The sequence below is a fragment of the Amblyraja radiata genome, chromosome 5 (assembly GCF_010909765.2).
Source record: "Amblyraja radiata isolate CabotCenter1 chromosome 5, sAmbRad1.1.pri, whole genome shotgun sequence".
In the NCBI taxonomy this organism is placed as follows: domain Eukaryota; kingdom Metazoa; phylum Chordata; class Chondrichthyes; order Rajiformes; family Rajidae; genus Amblyraja; species Amblyraja radiata.
Genome location: NC_045960.1, coordinates 107832437 through 107845867, shown reverse-complemented (window position 1 = coordinate 107845867; position 13431 = coordinate 107832437). Strand labels below are relative to the sequence as shown.

General features: G+C 47.4%; 1 protein-coding gene across 2 annotated transcripts in view; it reads left to right on the top strand.

Moving 5' to 3' along the window:
* Positions 1-13431, top strand: part of atg5 (autophagy related 5) — a 177813-nt gene that overhangs the window by 871 nt on the left and 163511 nt on the right. Inside the window, exon 2 of one of the 2 annotated variants that reach the window (XM_033021928.1) lies at positions 11987-12141. In XM_033021928.1, the coding sequence (XP_032877819.1) occupies positions 12034-12141 (108 nt within the window). In that variant the 5' untranslated portion in view covers positions 11987-12033. Of the gene's footprint in view, positions 1-11986; positions 12142-13431 lie in introns of those variants that run through there. The other variant, XM_033021930.1, reaches the window with a different exon arrangement.

The following is a 13431-nucleotide window of genomic DNA, read 5'->3' as shown; positions in this document are numbered from 1 at the left end:
GTGGATGGGTGTGCGTGTGGTGTGGGTGCGTGTGGTGTGGGTGCGTGTGGTGTGAGTGCGTGTGGTTTGTGTGTGTGTGTGATAGTTTTCACACCTAAAGGGTTCCAAAGTCATCTTATTTTCACATGTACCAATCAAAGTACAATGAAACTCTATTTCCCATATAGCCATACTAAAAAAACTAAATAAAAGCGCAATAACACACATAAAAGTTAACATAAACATCCACCACAGCGGATTTCCCAGGTTTCTCACAGTGATGGAAGGTAATGAAGTCTAATCTTCTAAGGTAGACAAAAATGCTGGAGAGACTCAGTGGGTGAGGCAGCATCTATGGAGCAAAGGAAATAGGCAACGTTTCGGGTCGAAACCCTTCTTCAGACAAACCCTTCTTCCAATCTTCCCTCTTTGTATAAGAAGGAACTGCAGATGCTGGTTTAAACCGAAGGTAGACACAAAAAGCTGGAGTAACTCAGCAGGATAGGCAGCATCTCTGGAGAGAAGCAATGGGTGTCGTTTCGTGTCGAGACTCTTCTTCAGACTTATTTATACTTCAAGTAACCCTTGTTTTCCCTCTCTCCATCCCTTCCCCCTTCACAGTTCTACGACCACTCTTACGGTCTCTGACTACATTTTATCTCTGCTTTGTTGTTACCTTCTCCCAACTAACATTGATCTATTCTACATTGTACATTGATCCTTTCACACCTTACACTTCCTTATCCATGTACCGCTCTCTCCCCTGACATCAGTCCGAAGAAGGCTCGACCTGAAACGTCACCCATTCCTTCTCTCCAGTTCCTCCAGTTCAAGAAGCAAGAGTCAAGAGTGTTTTATTGTCAAGAGAGATTTAGATTTAGCTCTCGGGGCTAAGGGAATATGGGGAAAAAGCCAGAACGGAGTACTGATTTTAGCTAATCAGCCATAATCATATTGAATGGCGTGCTGGCTCAAAGGGCCCAATTCCTGCACCTATTTTCTACGTTTCCATGTCTCTATATGTCCCCGATGACATTCTTACTTGCAGCAGCACAACAGAAATGAAAACATAGTACACTGTAAACAATATAATAATAACGAGAGAGAAAAAAAGTTCAACGTGTGTGTATATATATACACACACATACTCACAAGTACACACGCACACACGTACATTTTTTTTACACACACACACACACACACACACATGTTTTTGTTCCTACATAGTCTGATACAGTGACTTGCCTTCCCCAGGTTCAAGTTCAAGTTCAAGTGAGTTTATTGTCATGTGTCCCTGATAGGACAATGAAATTCTTGCTTTGCTTCAGCACACAGAACATAGTAGGCATTTACTACAAAACAGATCAATTTGTCCATATACTATAATATAAATATATAATATAAATATATACACACACATGAATAAATAAAATGATAAAGTGCAAATAACAGATGATTGGTTATTAATAATCAAAGATTTGTTCGAGCCAGGTTTAATAGCCTGATGGCCGTGGGGTAGTAGCTATTCCTGAACCTGGTTGTTGCAGTCTTCAGGCTCCTGTACCTTCTACCTGAAGGTAGCAGGGAGATGAGTGTGTGGCCACGATGGTGTGGGTCTTTGATGATACTTCCAGTCTTTTTGAGACAGCGACTGCGATAAATCCCCTCGATGGAAGGAAGGTCAGAGCCGATGATGGACTGGGCAGTGTTTACTACTTTTTGTAGTCTTTTCCTCTCCAGGGCGCTCAAGTTGCCATACCAAGCCACGATGCAACCGGTCAGCATGCTCTCTACTGTGCACCTGTAGAAGTTAGAGTGAGTCCTCCTTGACAAACCGACTCTCCGTAGTCTTCTCAGGAAGTAGAGGTGCTGATGAGCTTTCTTGATAATTGCATTAGTGTTCTCGGACCAGGAAAGATCTTCAGAGATATGCACGCCCAGGAATTTGAAGCTCTTGACCTTTTCAACCATCGACCCGTTGATATAAACGGGGCTGTGGGTCCCCATCCTACTCCTTCCAAAGTCCACAATCAGTTCCTTGGTTTTGCTGGTGTTGAGGGCCAGGTTATTGTGCTGGCACCATATGGACAGTCGCTCGATCTCTCTTCAATACTCTGACTCATCCCCATCAGTGATATTCCCCACAACAGTGGTGTCATCGGCAAACTTGATGATGGAATTCGCACTGTGACCGGCTACGCAGTCATGAGTGTAGAGTGAGTACAGCAGGGGGCTGAGCACGCAGCCTTGAGGTGCTCCCGTGCTGATTGTTATCGAGGCTGACACATTTCCACCAATACGAACAGACTGTGGGCTGTGAATGAGGAAGTCGAGGATCTAATTGCAGAGGGATGCGCAGAGACCCAGTTCTGCGAGTTTGGTAACCAGTTTGGAGGGGATGATTGTGTTAAATGCCGAGCTGTAATCGATGAATAACAGCCTGACATATGAGTTTTTGTTGTCCAAGTGGTCCAGTGCGGAGTGGAGGGCCAGCGAGATCGCATCCACCGTTGATCTGTTGTGGCGGTAAGCGAACTGCAGTGGGTCCAGGTTTTTGTCGAGGTAGGAGTTGATTTGCTCCATGATCAACCTCTCAAAGCACTTCATCACCACCTGATCATCAGCGTTAGTGCCACTGGTCGATAGTCATTGAGGCACGGCACCTTACTCTTCTTGGGCACTGGTATAATTGATGCCCTTTTAAAGCAGGTGGGGACCTCAGAAGTGAGAGGTTGAAAATGTCCGTAAAAACTCCAGCCAGTTGGTCCGCACAGGTTTTTAGAACACGACCGGGTATACCATCAGGTCCAGGCGCTTTTCGAGGGTTCACCCCTCTGAAGGATTTCCTGACGTCGGCCTCTGTGACTGAGACTGAAATACCATCACAGCGAATGGGGGCTCGGGAAAGCACATCAGTATTCTCCCTATCAAAGCGTGTGTAAAACGCATTGAGCTCGTCAGGGAGTGATGTTTCGCCGACATTCGAGCTGCCTCCTGGTTTCGCCTTGTAGGAGGTGATTGCATTCAGGCCCCGCCACAGCTGCCGAACATCTGTCTCATCCTCCAGTTTGGAGCAGAAGTCCCTTTTGGCCTTTTTGATGGCCTTACCAAGGTTGTATCTGGACTTGTAGGCCACTGTATCATCGGACGTGAATGCCCGGTGTCTGGATTTCAGAAGAGTGCTGATCTCAAAGTTCATCCAAGGTTTCTGATTGGGAAACACTCGGAAGGTTTTTGTAGGGATGCAGTCCTCCACACATTTCTTTACGAAGTCTGTAACGACTGTGGCGTATTCGTTCAAGTCCGTTGCCGAGTCCCTGAACATTGCCCAGTCTACAGACTCCAAACAGTCCTGGAGTTGTTCCTCTGCCCCCCCCGACCAGCTCTGTACTGTGCTCACTTCTGGGGGTGCGCTCTTCAATTGCTGCCTGTAGGCAGGAAGAAGCAGCACAGCAATATGGTCGGATTTACCGAAGTGAGGGCGAGGGATAGAACGATAGGCATTCTTGATGGTGGTGTAGCAGTGGTCGAGGGTGTTAGGTCCTCTGGTGCAGCAGGAGACATGTTGGTGGAAGTTAGGGAGTGATTTCTTGAGGTTTGCCTTATTGAAGTCCCCAGCAATGGTGGTAAATGCCTCGGGGTAAGACGTCTGGTGTTTGTTGACCACGGCGTGCAGCTCCTCCAGTGCCAGACGGACGTCTGCCTGGGGTGGGATGTAGACCGCGGTCAGGATGATGGAGGTGAATTCCCTTGGGAGGTAGAAGGGACGGCACTTCACCGCCAGATGTTCCAGGTGCGGAGAGCAGGAGTTGGACAGGACTGCCACGTCTGAGCACCACGCAGAGTTGACCATGAGGCAGATGCCCCCGTCCTCTCCCTTTCCCAGATGCCAGGGTACGGTCCATACCGTGGATGGAGAACCCTTTAGGCTGGACTGCTGAGTCTGGGGAGCTGGGGGTGAGCCATGTCTCTGTGAAACAGAACACAGAGCGTTTGGCATTTAGTTCAGTTTATTGCATCCAGGTACTGTCAAGCACTGATTAGGTATAGGTTTCTTATTTTCTGATACAATGATGTCACTTCCCCAGGTTAAGTATTTAGCTTATAAAAGCCATACAGCGTGGAAACAGGCCCTTCAGCCACACCGACTAACATGTCCAACTTATTTGCTTGGCAGCTTATGAATATTGATTTCTCTAACTTCAGATAGCATCGGCATTCCCTCTCTCCCTATCCCTGTCCCACCCAAATCGCACTAGCTTCTAGTTTTCACCCAAGCAGCTAACAATGACCTGTTTCCTTTATCATCGTTACTTTTTTGCATATCTTTCATTTATTGTTCTTTATCTCTCTACATCATCGTCTATATCTCGTTTCCCTTATCCCTAACCAGTCCGAAGAAGGGTCTCTACCCGAAACGTCACCCATTCCTTCTCTCCAGAGATGCTGCCTGTCCCGCTGTTACTCCAGCTTTTTGTGTCAAGTGTTTGGTCCATATCCAGGGCTCTCACTTTTTCTCTGTTTCCTGCCAGGCAATCTAGGCAGCTTTTTAGGTTGCCAAATGACAGTTTAGGTGGTCATTTAAGACGGTTTGCATGACGCATGCGATAATGTGCTCGGACGAAGCGCGTAGTTACTAGTCGGAATTATGCTCAATTAAGCATTCACATATTATTTCTGCTTCAAATAAAATCACAAACTAAACATATTCACCAATCAAGACATGATATATACCACAATGCAGCAAAATTACAATACAGTATCTCAACTCTTTATACACGTTGCAATGAAAGCAATTTCTATTATTTCTTTCCACTTCCAAACAAAAATGTGGTTGGATTATTCAGCGTATGATCAACCTCGGTGAGGCCAAGCGCAGGCTTGGCGATCGCTTCGCACAACACCTCCACTCAGTTCGCAATAACCAACCTGAGCTCCCGGTGATTCAGCACTTCAACTCCCCCTCCCATTCCGAATCTGACCTTTCTGTCCTGGGCCTTCTCCATGGCCAGAGTGAGTCCCACCGCAAATTGGAGGAACAGCACCTCATATTTTGCTTGGGTAGTTTACACCCTGCGGTATGAACATTGGCTTCTCTAATTTCAGGTAGTCCTTGCTTTCTCCCTCCTTCCCCTCCCATTCCCAGCTCTCCCACAGCCCACTGTCTCCGCCTCTTCCTTTCTTTTTCCCGCCCCCACCCCCCGGACATCAGTCTGAAGAAGGATCTCCACCCGAAACGTCGCCTTTTCCTTCGCTCCATAGATGTTGCCTCACCCGCTGAGTTTCTCCAGCATTTTTGTCTATCCATTCACACAAGTTCTGTTATCCCACTTTCCTCACCCACTCCCCTACACATTAGGGGCAATTTTACAGACCAGTTAACCTACAAAGCCAATGCATCTTTGGGATGTGTGAGGAAACCCACACGCTTGCAGGGAGAATGTGGAATTTCAACACAGACAGTGCCCGAGGACAGGATCGAACACAGATCTCTGGCGTGTGAGGCAGCAGGTCCACCAGCTGTGCCACTATATTTTGTTTTCCAACACACAAAAAATTATACGTCGATAACTTTGGTTAATAAAAAAACGAAACTATCCATTTTCAGTCTTAAATCTCTAAGTGACGCTATGTCCCCCTTTACTGCTACTTTATGTTTTAATTCAGTTCAAGTCTATGGGCCATAAAGTTGCTGCCTTAAAGTGCCAGAGACCCCGGAATTGATCCTGAATATGGGTGCTGTCTGTATGGAGTTTGCTCCTTTTCCCTTTGATCGCATGGGTTTTCTCCGGTGCTCTTGTTTCCTTCCACATTCCAAAGGTGTGCAGGAACCTTTTTCAGACCCCAGCCCAAAACGTAATATTTTCCTTTTGTCCAGAGATTCTGTCTGACCTGTTGAGTAACTCCAGCTTTTTGTGTCTATCTTCAGTTTAAACCAGCATCTGCAGTTCCTTCCAACACACACAATATTATACGACAGAACTTTATTAATCCCAGCAGGGAAATTGTGTGTGTGGGTATATATATTACACACACACACACACACACACACACACACACACACACACACACACTTATTTATTCATATATAAATATACACTTTTGTTTTCGCGTTTATAACATTGTACCATGTTTACATATTATTTTGTGCTGCTGCAAGTAAGGATTTCATTGTTCTAACTGGGACGTGAAAGAATAAAACACTCTTGACTCTTGACTTACGTCGCTAATGTGTGGGATAGAACTAGTGTACGGGTGATCGGTGGTCGGCGTGGGCCGAAGGGCCGGTTTCCACGCTGTATCTTTAAATTAAACTAAAAACACTAAAACCAGAGGGAGTCTAAAGAAGGACCTCTACCCAAAACGTCACCCAATTTCTTCTATCCAGAGATGCTGGCTGCTCCATGGAGTTCCCCCGCACAATTAAAGCATGGAATAGTCTTCACCCTACCATAGTTACCCAACCGGACGCTACTAAATTTAAGGTACCTCTTTTTTCCCTAGAACCCTTTTTTGCTTAAGTCCAACTCAAGAGTCAAGAGAGTTTTATTGCCATGTGTCCCAGATAGGACAATGAAATTCTTGCTTGCTGCAGCACAACAGAATATGTAATCATAATACAGAACAGGAGATAAAAGTTCAGTGTGTCTATATAACCATAGACCGCATATATCCACAATAAATAAACAGATAAAGTGAAATAAGCTGTTATTGTTTGGAGTTTGGTGGTGGACCCTCCAACACCTCCAGTTTAAAGTCCATTTGGAATATTTTTGGAGGACCAGGAAACCAAGAAGCAAGAGTTACTCCAGGGAGTTACTCCAGCTCCAGGGAGTGATTCTGTGTTGGTTTTCAGCGGTCGCGGTGAGGCGGCGACCGGACAGCAATGGCGGCCTGATCTCCCACAATGCAAAGGGAGGGAGAAAGTGCCCGGTGCCGACCAGTTGCCGTGGCAGTGCCCATGTGCAGGGCGGCTGATGATATGCTGATCGTGGTTGTGCGCATGTGCCAGGTGGCTGGCCGTGCCGGCGGATGAGGAGCAGCCGGAGAGTGGAGACCCGGAGGCCCGCACACGGATGGCGGGCGGAGACGGAGACTGATAGAGAGGGGGGCCAGCTCAGAATTGAACGGCAGGTGTCCCCGGGTGCTTGCCAAGCCGGGCAAAATGGCACAGTTTTTAGGTTGCCCGGCGGGACTTTAGATGGCCATTGGCACCCAGGCAACCGTTAATTTCGAGCCCTGATATCTATCTAAACCTATTCTATCCATATACCTATGTAAATGTTTCTTAAACATTACGATAGTCCCTGTCACAACTACCTCCTCCAGAAGCTTGTTCCATACACCCTAACACTCTGGATTAAGTCCTATGGCGACCAGCAAGTGGCGACGAGGGCACGATTGTGAGATCTGGAAGCCCCTGGTCATGAGCTGGCACATTAGGCAGTGGGTGCTAGATTCAGTCGCTGGACTCAAGACACCCACCACCCTTTGTGTGAAGATGAAGACCTTTCAGATTCCTATTAACTCTTTCCCCCTTCATAGAAACAAAGAAAAATAGGTGCAGGAGTAGGCAATTTGGCCCTTCGAGCCAGCAACGCCATTCAATGGCTGATCATGTAGAATCAGTACCCCGTCCTGCTTTATCTCCATATCACTTGATTCCTTTAGCCCTAAGAGCTAAATCAAACTCTCACCTTAAATCTTTGTCCTCTGGTTCTGGATTCACCTACTCTGGGCAAGAGATTCTGGGTATCTACCCGATCTATTCCTCTCATGATTTTATACACCTCTATAAGATCATCGCTCATCCTCCTGCGCCCGAAGGAACAGAGTCCCAACCTGCTCAATTTCTTCCTATAGCTCAGACCCTCGAGTTCTGCCAACATCCTCGTAAATCTCTGTACCCTTTCCAGTTTGACAACATCTTTCCAATAACATAGTGCCCAAAACTGAACACAACAGTCTAAATGTGGCCTCACCAACGTCTTATATGAATGCAACATGTTTATAGTTTATTAGTTTCGTTGTTTATGCCGAGGTACATGTGCCATTGATTGACAGCTGTGAGTCTGATACAGTGATCTGACATTCCCAGAGGCCGGTTCTCTGGATACTTTCAAGAGAGAGCTAGATAGGACTCTTAAAGATAGCGGAGTCAGGGGATATGGGGAGAAGGCAGGAACGGGGCACTGATTGGGGATGATCAGCCATGATCACATTGAATGGCGGTGCTGGCTCGAAGTGCCGAATGGCCCACTCCTGTACCTATTGTCTATTGTCTATTCCCCAGGTTTGGCATTTGCAGAAATGCTGGAGCAATCTTTGTCATCTTCCCCTCAGCTAACAATGAACCATTCTACATTTTCTTGATCATTTGCTTTGATCTGTCGTTTTCACACTTCACCCTTCCACATCTCAGGTCTCCCTCAATGCTGTCTCTCAGCCAGAAGGAGGGTCTCGACCCGAAGCATCACCCATTTCTTCTCCCTGCTGCCTGTCCAGCTGGGTTGCTCCAGCATTTTAGATAAATGAAAAAGCAAACATTTTCTCTCCTTGTTAAAAGATTCTCAAAAACTTCAGTTTTTCTTTGGTAACGAGCAGATCCATCCATGCGTAGGAAGGAACTACAGATGCTGGTTTACACAGAAGGTAGACACAAAATTGCTGGTGTAACTCAGCAGGACAGGCAGCATCTCTGGAGAGAAGGAATGGGTGACGTTTCGGGTCGAGACCCTCCAGACTGACGTCAGGGGGAAGGGAGATACATAGATAAGGAAGTGTAAAGGTGTGAAAACAGGGCAAAGGGAATGGAGATCAATGAAAATGTAGAATAGATCATTGTTGGCTGAGAGAAGTTAACAACAAAGCAAACAGATAAAATGAAGTCAGAAACAGTAAGACTGGTGGGAGAACTGGGAAGGGGGGAGGGGTGGAGAGAGTGGGAAAGCAAGGGTTACTTGAAGTTAGAGATGTCAACGTTCATACCGCTGGGGTGTAAACTGCCCAAGCTAAATTCCTCCAATTTGCGCTGGGCCTCACTCTGACAATGGAGGAGGCCCAGGACAGAAAGGTCAGTGTGGGAATGTGAGGAGGAGGAGTTAAAGTGTTTAGCAACCGGGAGATCAGGTAGGTTTAGTCTGACTGAGCGGAGGTGTTAAGCGAAACGATTGCTGAGCCTGCGCTTGGTCTCACCGGTATACAGGAGTCTACACCTGGGACAGCGGATACAGTGGATGAGGTTGGAGCAGGTGCAAGTGAACCTCCGCTTCACCTGAAAGGACTGTTGGGGTCCTTGGATGGAGTCGAGGGTGGAGGTATAGGGACAGGTGTTGCATCTCCTGCGGTTGCAGGGAAAAGTACCTGGGGAGGGGTGGTTTGGGTGGGAAGGGACGAGTTGACCCAGGAGTTACAGAGGCAATGGTCTAAGCGGAAAGGGGTGGAGATGTGAGGATGTGGCCAATAGTGGGATCCCGTTGGAGGTGGCGAAAATGTCGGAGGATTATATGCTGTATGCGACGGCTGATGGGGTGGAAGGTGCGGGGCTAGGAGGACTCTGTTCCTGTTTACGACCTGGGGAAGGGGAGCATGGGCGGAGGTCCTGGATATCGAGGAGACACTAGTGAGGGCCTCGTCTATGATGGGAGAGGGGAACCCCCTTTCCCTATCGAATGAGGACATCTCCGATCTCCTCATCTAAGGTGCAGACGAGACGTAGACGGAAGAATTGGGAGTAGAGGATAGTCTTTACAGGAAGCAGGGTGGGAAGAAGTGTAGTCTAGACAGCTGTGGGAGTCAGTTGGTTTATAATAGATGTCAATTGATAGTCTGCCTCTTGTGCTGGAGATAGATAGATAGATTCTTGATTAGTACGTGTGTCAGAGGTTATGGGGAGAAGGCAGGAGAATGGGGTTAGGAGGGAGATAGATCAGCCATGATTGAATGGTTGAGTAGAAGATGGGCCGAATGGCCTTATTCTACTACTATTCCTCATGACCTTATGAGACGGTGAATCACTAAAATGTCGGCGATGGTCCAAGTGAATTTGAATGCGGGATGGAAATTAGTAGTAAAATTTAATGGTCAGTGGGTTCTGCATGGTTGGGGGAGGTAGCACAGATGCAGTCGTCAATGTAGCGGAGATAGAGTTCGGATATAGGGCCACGGTACGTCTCGAACAGTGATTGATCGACGTACCCTAGAGGCAGGCATAGCTGGGGCCCATGCGAGTGCCCTTAGCTATGTCTTGGATTTGGAGGAAGTGGGAGGAGGCGATGGAGAAGTTGTTGATGGTAAGGGCCAGCTCCGCTAGGCGGAGGAGAGTGTTGGTACAGGGAAATTGGCTGGTTCTGCGGTTGAGGAAGAAACAGAGGCCTTTAAGACCTTCCTGGTGGGGGGTGGAGGTGTAGAGTGATTGAACATCCATAGGAAAGATGAGGGAGTGGGGGGCTGGAAAACGGAAGTCATTGAAGAGGCGAAGGGACGTGTGAGGTGTCTTGGACATAGGTAAGGAGGGATTAATAGACAATAGGTGCAGGAGTAGGCCATTCGAGACAGCACGGCCATTCAATGTGATCATGGCTGATCATCCCCAATCAGTACCCCGTTCCTGCCTTCTCCACATATCCCCTGACTCCGCTATGTTTAAGAGCCCTATCTAGCTCTCTCTTGAAAGTATCCAGAGAACCGGCTTCCACCGCCCTCTGAGGCAGAGAATTCCACACTCACAACTCTCTGGAAAAAAAGTGGTTCCTCGTCTCCGTTCTAAATGGCTTACCCCTTATTCTTAAACTGTGGCCCCTGGTTCTGGACTCCCCCAACATCGGGAACATGTTTCCTGCCTCTAACGTGTTCAAACCCTTAATAATCTTATATGTTTCAATAAGATTGGACCAGGGGGGATAGGATGGAGTCGAGGTATGTGGAAATTAATTCAGTGGGACATGAACAAGCAGAAACAATGGGTCTGCAAGGGCATTCTGTTTGTGGAATTTGGGGAGAAGATAAAACCAGGCCGTGCGGGGCTGGGGAACGATAAGGTTGGAGGCTTTGGAGGGCAGACTGCCGGAAGTGTTGAAAATATGTCAGGGGGCATCTTTGGAGAAAAGGAACAGGTGACATTTCGCATCAAAATGACCCGAAATGTCACCTGTTCCTTTTCTCTAAAGATCTCTCATTTTCTCTCAGTTCTTCAGACTGAGAGTCAGGGGAGGAGGGATACTAGAGGCATGAAAAACGACAGAAAATATCAGAGCCGGCACCGATAAAGTAAACAAAGTACTTTTGAACTACGGATATTAACTATACCCAACAAGACACGATGAGCCGAATGGACTATTCCTGTGCTGTATTGTTCTATGTACTAGATAGAAGTGCGCGATAGAAGTGAAGCTGTCATTTGTTTTGGTCGATTGGGTGGATGTTCAATGGTTCCTTTATTGTCACGTGTTGCCATACATATTATCATGTGTTGCCATACATATTACAATCCCTGGTTAAGCACATCATTCATAAAAAACAGCCCACTGAATATATATGCAATAGTCACCATTTCACAGTCCCAACTGCAGCTGGCCATAACGTTGTCCCTCTCCTTGCCCGGTCATCTTCAACCCCATCCTGCCCCCAGGGTCCCTCCTGCAGCCAATCTCGAAGGCACGGAATGTGACCCCCCCCCCCCCCCCCCCCTCCCCCCCCCCTTCCTCATCCAGTGTTAGCCGATTTCCTCCACCTCCTCTCCGGTTCCCAGTCCTTGAGGAGCAGGGGCCGGGCTCGGCAGCTTCCGTCTGCCGGGTATGAACGGGTGCAATAGTGGAACAACCATTCACACATCTTACCAAAAGAGACACAAAGTGCTGGGATAACAGCGGGTCAGACAACACCTCCGAAGCACGTGGATCGGTGACGTTTTGGGCTGGGACCTTTCTTCAGACTCGTGGGGGTTGGAGGGAAGGAAGCTGGGTGCAGCGGGTATTCAATCTGTATTTTTCTTTTCTTAATCCCCCAGTTGCCAAGGCACCTCTGTCTATATGTGTTGCACCAAATGTTGGAAAAATGACAGATGACAGAGATGTACTACGGGACGTTTGGTTTGGGAGAATACCGACCTGCTTCACGCTGTCTCAGGATGAAATAACGGAGAGAGAGGTCGAACCTTACTATGTAAGTACGGGGAACAATGAGTGTTTATCACATCTTGATAGCACAGAGAAGTTGTGGCATGTGTTGTGTGATTTTTGAAGTATTTAATCTAGGTAGTGAATGTAATTTACTACTAGCTGCTGACTCGAAGGGCCGAATGGCCTACTCCTGCACCTGTTGTCTATTGTCTAATGTATAGATGTAGATGTGGCACACTTAAGCCTTGATTAGGCTGCTGGCCTTGTCGAGGCAGCTTGAGGTATAAATGGAGTCAATAGAAGGGAGGTTGGTTTGTGTGATGGTCTGGGCTGCGTCCACAATTCACTGCAAATTGGATGGAGCTGTTCCCAAACCAAGCTGTGATGCATCCTGATAAAATGCTTTCTGTGGTGCATCTGTAGAAGTTGGTGAGAGTTGTAGGGGACATGCTGGACTTCCTAACCTTCTAAGGAAGTAGAGGCGTTGGTGTGCTTTCTTGGTCGTTGCTTCTATATGGGTGGTCCAGGAGAAGTTGTTGATGATGTTGACTCCTAGGAATCTGATGTTTTCATCCATCTCTACTTCGGCGCCGTCAATGCAAACTGGAGTATGTGAACCGCTTCACTTCCTGAAAGCCCATCACTATCTCCTTGCCGACATTGAGAGAGAGGTTGTCTCGACACCAAGACACAAGGTTCTGGAAAGGGGGAGGTGCAACGAGACGTGGGTTTCTTTGTACATCGGTCACTGAAAGTAAGCATGCAGGTACAGCAGGCAGTGAAGAAAGCGAATGCCATGTTGGCCTTCATAGTGAGAAGATTTGAGTATTGGAGCAAGGAGGTCCTACTGAAGTTGTACAGAGCCCTGGTGAGACCGCATCTGGAGTATTGTGTGCAGTTTTGATCTCCTAATTTGAGGAAGGACATTCTTGCTATTGAGGGAGTGCAGCATAGGTTCACCAGGCTAATTCCTGGGATGGCGGGACTGACATATGAGAAAGAATGGGTCGACTGGGCTTGTATTCACTGGAATTTAGGATGCGAGGGGATCTTATAGAAGCATATGAAAATATTATGGGATTAGACAGGCTAGATGTAGGAAAAATATTCCTGATGTTGGGGGAATCCATAACCAAGAATCACAGTGGAAGAATAATAGACAATAGACAATAGGTGCAGGAGTAGACCATTCGGCCCTTCGAGCCAGCACCGCCATTCAATGTTATTATGGCTGATCAGCCCCAATCAGTACCCCGTTCCTGCCTTCTCCCCATATCCCGACTACGCTATTTTTAAGAGCCCTATCCAGCTCTCTCTTGAACGCATCCAGAGA